Raw genomic sequence first — 6,776 nt, forward strand, 5'->3', positions numbered from 1 at the left:
CTCCCCCCCGAATGCAAAACCAAGCTTTCCGACGACCAAACCTGACCCACATGGCAGGAACTGTCGTCTACTCAATGAGGTCGTGTGCCGGGGGACTCATCATGGGGAGTGTCGTGAAACCCTCCACATATTGTTGAAACAGAAAAACTCCCTGGGGAATAACAATAACAGTAAACATGTGACTTAAGGTGACTGAACAAGATCTACACAGAAACTCCTGTGCATGAAAGTCAAAGAAATCCATTCAGGTACACAGAAACTCCTGTGCATGAGAATCAAGGAAATCCAGTCATGAGTCAACACATCACACATCCTCTTTCTCCGAGCCAGGGTTGTGGACCGCATGGTACCACGGCATCTTGTGCCGGACTTTGTAGACAATTGCTGCCAGTAAGACCAACCCCCCTACTACTAAGGCAATGATGAGGGCGATGTACACCGTACCCAATCCTTCCGACTCGTGGCGTCCCTTCCTCAGTTCAGCCTCCACCTTCGCCCTAAGACTTTCCACCGAGCCGTCATAATCCGTGACAATGAGGCGGAACATCCTCGCTGGTTCCACGACAGAGTCGCCCTTGACCTTCCTCTGCATGATCAGACTGTACGAGTCAGTCGAGTTGCTCCCGCACCAAACCTGCGTTTTCCGAGCACGACTCTCGCTACAGCTCAGGCTAAACACGAAGAATTGCCTCTTCAGAGAACGTGGTTTGCTCGAAACTGAAAGTTCCCAGCCACTTGAGCAGTCGAAATTCTCCAGAGGCACGTACACCACACAGAAGCGCCGCCCGTCTCTCGGTTCTTTGTCCAGCTCGAACCCACAAATTTCCTTGGCTTCTCTTCCTTCACCTGTGCTTGAAGGCGGAAGTCTGTTCAAAACATTTACCCAACTCTTCTTCAGCTTGTAGTTCCCGTCGCAATATTGTTCATCAAAGTAAAGAGTGCGGTCTTTACTTTCAATGTCGAGTACTTTGAACAACAGCTTCATATTCCTGACATTTACGTTGACCGTTTTGTCTTTCCTTCGGATGTAGAAGTGGAGGTACGGAGAATTGGTGCAAACCTCACGGTACGCCCACTCGTCCGGATAATACCCCAGCGTAAAAACCTTGGGTTTGTCATCCCCGTAGCCATCGTAAACACTAAGCTCAGCATTGGAATCCATAATTCGACTAAGCGAGCCCTCCTGGGACACACAAAGGTTGCCAGTTTGTCTGGCAGAGTGAAAGGTCACCTCGCAGTCCCTGAACGTGTGTGTTCTGCTGTCTGGACTAACGTCTGGCATGACCAGGTAGCCACTGTTGGGGTTTACCTCGTAGGTCTTGTCGTGGCCGCAGTGGTAGTACGAGTTGAGAAATACGTTGGAGACTTTCGACTCACACATTGGCCCCGCCAGCATCAGCAGCCACAGCAGCTTTGCCGAGTACAGACACAAGTGTTTCCGCATGGTCAAGGTCAAATCTGATTATCCCTACAACAGAACCCTTGCCAATCTGTGAAATAAACAAGCAAAGATCAATCTTTTTTCGAATCTTAAGAAATACAAGCAGGCTAGAGGACCAGATTTCATGTAAATAAAAGACCAAATGAAAGGATAAAATCAAAGACCTTCCTCACCATCTAAAGTCAAAGTTCAAGGAAACATTATTCTTCTCCTACATTTTTTTACTCAAATAACTTCAAGCTATTACGCCAGGAAAGAGAAAAGGTAAATTTTTACTTTCACTCCCGCACATAGATGCACTGCCTTGGGGGTCAAACTGCAATATATATATTGTTTTCTGCAGATCATACATATACTGCCGTAAGCTCTGCCGTCGTAAGGGAAAACGACGAATGGTCAAAAATTTCTGAATTTTGGATTTTTACATTATATTTCATAGTGTATTTAATTCTGCATCTGACGGTGTGTAAACATTTTTGTCATAACTTATTCCATTGTTGCGTAATTGAGGGTTCGTCGTTTTCCCTTACACTGGCAAGCTTCAAGCCAGAGCTCAGTGTAGGGGAGAACGACGAATGGTCGATCGGTCAAGGATCACTGCTCGGTCAGCGTTGTCCCCTTGTCTCTGCCGTCGGGCAAATTATGGCATCGGTGACGAATGGCAGTTGGTCACTGTTGCGTCAATACAAACATCAAACATACAAGGCCTTTTTAGCAAACAAACACACCACCACCACCACCCCCTCCCTGGAGTACAATCGACCAGGATGATAGAATGTATCACCTAGCATGTCTTTCTGTCTGTCTTCACGTACGCTGGCGGTGTGTACTGACAAGAGCAAAGAAGCTGCTGATGTGTACAAGTAAGAGCAGGCTGGAGAGAGGGGAAAACGGATGGGAAATGGGGAAAGGGGGGGGGGGGTAGAAACATTATTCAGGGAGAAATTTATTAGCATTACATCATATTTATTATCGTCCACCAGATGGTCACTGAACTGACTAATGTCACATTAGTTTGCTGTCGAGTCATTTGACATCTCAAAGGTGGTTGTAGTGCCGCAGTTTTCTAGCACGTCACTTGTGACTTCTTTCATAAAGAACTACCTGACAAATAATGGAACCTCGTAATGATAGTAATTTTCTTTGTCCAGCTTAAAAATTGGACGAATCATTGTGGTGACACTAAAGTCTTGCTTTACAAATATCTTTGTGACTTGAAGTTGCGATCAAGCATGACTAGATCTAGTAATGTCTTACAGGTACAAACTCAAAGTCAATTTTAAACTACATTTTTAATGAATTAGAATTCAAATTTCGGAAATGTTCTTTTTAAATTCAAAGGTTACGCTGACAAAAAATATTCTTTTTCTCCAAACTGCTGCCAAGAAAAAAAATCTTTTTGTCAGTTCAGCTTACGGCAGTCTGAGTATAGCCACTAACTAAAACTGTCACAAATCAATTATTTTCTAGAGAATTTCAAACTTAATTGCAAAACATCAAATTATAAGTTAAAGCGGGGGAAAATTCTTACTTCAGGGGGTAGGCAAACCTGAAATCCCCCCCCCCCTCCCCGATTGGTCCACAGCGCGAAAATTACTATGCAATTAGGCCTAGGCTTACTTGAAAACAAATCACACATGAAACAAAAAAAACCCAGTTACAGAAGTGATCATACACATCGCTCGCACACAGACACACACACAGACACATAGAGGCCTACACATGCAACACATTCACAAAACACACAGACACACACCCAAACACATAGAGGCCTACACACGCAACACATTAAAAACACACAGACACACACACAAACACATAGTCATAGATGCCTACACACGCAACACATCACAAAACAGAACAGTAGCCTACTCAAACTCAAACCAACAATAAAATAAGAGGAAAAATCCTTTTTTAAAGTCTCTAACTCTACTTAGACTTCAGTAGATCTACTCTTCTAAAAAAAAATCCAAACCATATCAATAAGATCAAAAGCCTCCTAAATTGTCTTACTTATAGATCTAGATCCTAGATCCTAGATCTAGACTATATTATATGCCTCAAAGAATAGTCTAGGCCTAGATTTAGGCCCTAAAAAAACCTTTATTTCATTCAAGAAAGAAATCTGGATTTGGATTAGATCTAGATCTAGATCTAAATTAGATCTAAATATTAGATCTAATCTAGATCTAGATTTGAAATTAGAATATATTACATATTATAATATTAATTAATTACACTTCTTGTCTCACTTGAAAAATAGGAACCTCAAGCCAAGGCAAACTGTTTGAGAAGTTCAAATTCAAACCTTGCATAGAGTATACACACAGGGCAGCAGGGTGGTTTTGCCCAGATACGAAATACACGGAACTAAAACAAAACCTTTTTCAGTATTTCCCAATCCCACTCGGTGACTCCTGTCTGTGTGTGTAACAACACACGGCCCAACCCTTTTTACACAACTGTCAACTGTGTAACTGAAACTGCTGTAAACTCTTAAAATAACCAGTCATACGATTCGAATGAAAAATAAACCCGATCTACAATTACGACGGGCTTGGTTCAAGACAATATCTTGGGGTAAAAAAAAACGACCAACAGTTATATAAACAGTAGTTTAATAATGTACATACTTGGAAAAAATTAACAGGATTGCTTGGCACGTCCTGGATTCCACATCAAAGCTTCGGTTGAAAAAAACAGAAAATAGAAAATGGAAAAGAGGGTTACAAGAGGAGGAATCAGGAAGCTGCTGGCTCTAAATGTGTGTGTCGACAACAATGTAGTATAGCAGCTCGAAATGACAACGTTCCAACCAGAGAGCTTCGTAAATTGAGGCATGATGCGGGGGAAATATTGAAATTCGTTAGGAAGAAGAAACTAAGCTTACAAATATTATGTGGTATCATCAATATAAGTAGAGCGGAGAATTAGGTCATGAAGTAAAATTTTTAAAATTGTTATGTGTTGCTATGGTAACGGCTGCCATATTGGAATGTCATATATATAGAAAATGTAGCCTACTCATTTCTAAAAAAAATCTATCAATCATACGGTTATAAATGATTTCAAAATATTATAATAAATGGTTTTGCAACCTTCTATGGCTGCTTTAGTTGATGGACTTGGCATGTTTGATGTAGGAGGACAAACTTGTTCAGAATCGAGCTCCAAACTTGGGGGAATATTTTTAGGCCTTCCATATTTTTATGACAAAAATCTCAGATTATAACAACGGATTAGATTTATAATAAAATCATTTATTCAATATTTTTGGGGGGTGTCACTACTTATTAAATTACACTAGAATAATGTTTCATCTAGCAGTATACCAAAAATTATGAAGATATCTTAACAACTTTTAGAATGACAGATTTTTTGTGTTCCCACCCCCCCTAGATAGAGTCCATTTTGAGAAAAAAGCCCTTAAAGTAAATAAAGTTAAAGTTTGTGTGTGTGTGTGTGTGTGAGAGAGAAAGAGATGGAGAAAGAGAGAGGGAGGGGGAGGAGGAGGAGAAAGAGAGAGAGGGGGGGGGAAGAATTCAATGTGATATTATCCTTCCACTTACCTTCCATCCTCGCTGGTGTCTCACTCTCAGCATTCGGTTGTTCATCAAGGTCGACCCTGTTGTCTCTCAGGCTCAGGGAAGGTTGGTCTAAGTCCTCAGCTGGTTGTTGTTTTTTTCTAGTCCTTTTCGTCCACCATTGATCCCTCCAAGTTTACAACGACAATACAGAAACTTGTTTGGTCGTTTTCGTGCAATGTTTAGCTCCACACAGTTCAAGACCTTTTGTACATATTCAAGAACTCTGTTCAAACCGCTGATGATAATAATATGCTTTTTTGTATTCACAACCAAATACTAAAATGAGTAGGCCTACTTAGATTTTAGAATAAGTTAGAACGAAAGTTTTCCGTACATTTTCTGCATTCACGGTACAACCCTAGTCTAGTCAGATACGTGTGGGAGACTTCAAGGCTCGTCCTAACTAGGGCGTGTCGTGTGGGAGGGTTTTTGGCTGGTCAGTGAGTGGAGACAATGGCTTGTGGGGATGGGTTTACTGTTGGGTGACGATCGCTGGGTCAGACTTTCGTATACTGTTACTGCTAATATTGAAAAAGCCTTCCTTCGGCGATGGATATTCTTTTTTAAAAAACCACTTGGTTTCTTCGACTGCACGCAGCACTGCCGAGGGCGGAGGCTGAGGAGTTGGCTGGCGGCGCCGAGAATGAATCCGAATACATGGCATCCCTCACTAGACGTTTGGCGCCGTAAAACCAAAAGATGGTGTCTTCTGTCTGGGTTTTTTGGTGGGTTTTTTTGGCCCCGTCGCCCAGGTCAAGGCCAGAGGATAACGCAGATCGGCTGTATCCATAGGCTGTATCGAGCAGTTAGCTGACTGGCTTCCCCCAAAAAAGTCCTGAACTTTTCCGACTCCATAAAACAGTTTTCTCATATATCTCTTGTCAAGACTGATTTTTTTTTAAAGCAACAGTTTTCAACGATCGGTCAGTCGTGCAAAATTTTGACTTTTTCAGGAGTTGGATTTCAAGTTTTATCCGGAAATTGAGCAGCTTTTACCGAACTCTCGTTGAGGGCCGTATGACGCCGGGGGGACGGTCCCTATTTCGACGCCAAGAGAGTGGGCTTCGGTTGAAATCTTCAGTATTTGACCAGTTCTGGCATGTTCAAGTGCGCATGCGCTGTCAGGGGAGTTCATTCCCAAAATGCTGATTAACTTGAATTTGAACTTAGTTAAACATGTTGTAAACTGTTCTAGTTGCATAGATCATGACGACCCATCCTTCTCAGCTAAATAATAATGGAAACAGTCATATTACTTGTAACTTATTTACATCAATGATCAAGTCCGAACGGCTTTTTAATCGCCATTTTGCGAAATTAGATATCACAATCTTCAAAATGATGTATAACATGAATGATGTCTGAGCGTGTGAAGAGCTTTATGCCTATTACAAAAAGAGGGACATTTTAGGGCAAAAAAGTGCGGTTTATTTTCACTTAGAGGAAGGGGGGTGTCATCTTTGTGAGTGTTTTTGAACATGTTCAGTGCTATTGACAGGGACATAAGACCTTCATTTTGGGAAAGTAGAAACTAGCCCCCATCCGCATCTCACCACACATACATACACACACATACAAACACAGACTTACAAACACACACATACATACAAACACACACATACAAACACACACATACATACACACACATACAAACACAGACTTACAAACACACACATACATACAAACACACACATACAAACACACACATACATACACACACATACAAACACAGACTTACAAACACACAC

The 6,776-nt window shown here is 41.6% G+C and overlaps 1 protein-coding gene across 3 annotated transcripts; it reads right to left on the reverse strand.

Moving 5' to 3' along the window:
* Window positions 1-6: 6 nt before the first annotated feature.
* On the reverse strand, window positions 7-4,196 carry LOC101859687. Of its 3 annotated transcripts, none has more exons than XM_005113142.3 (2): window positions 4,075-4,196; window positions 7-1,490 (listed from the first exon to the last, which is right to left on the reverse strand). In XM_005113142.3, the coding sequence occupies exon 2, from the start codon at window positions 1,442-1,444 to the stop codon at window positions 305-307; it is 1,140 nt and encodes a 379-aa protein (XP_005113199.1). In that variant the 5' UTR covers window positions 1,445-1,490; window positions 4,075-4,196; the 3' UTR covers window positions 7-304. The 3 variants fall into 3 exon arrangements, with proteins under 3 accessions (XP_005113199.1, XP_035829553.1, XP_005113198.1); XM_035973660.1 differs by lacking the exon at window positions 4,075-4,196 and adding an exon at window positions 3,824-3,936; XM_005113141.3 differs by lacking the exon at window positions 4,075-4,196 and adding an exon at window positions 3,694-3,806.
* Between the last annotated feature and the right edge of the window lie 2,580 nt (window positions 4,197-6,776).

This window comes from Aplysia californica, unplaced genomic scaffold (assembly GCF_000002075.1).
Source record: "Aplysia californica isolate F4 #8 unplaced genomic scaffold, AplCal3.0 scaffold01654, whole genome shotgun sequence".
In the NCBI taxonomy this organism is placed as follows: Eukaryota; Metazoa; Mollusca; class Gastropoda; order Aplysiida; family Aplysiidae; genus Aplysia; species Aplysia californica.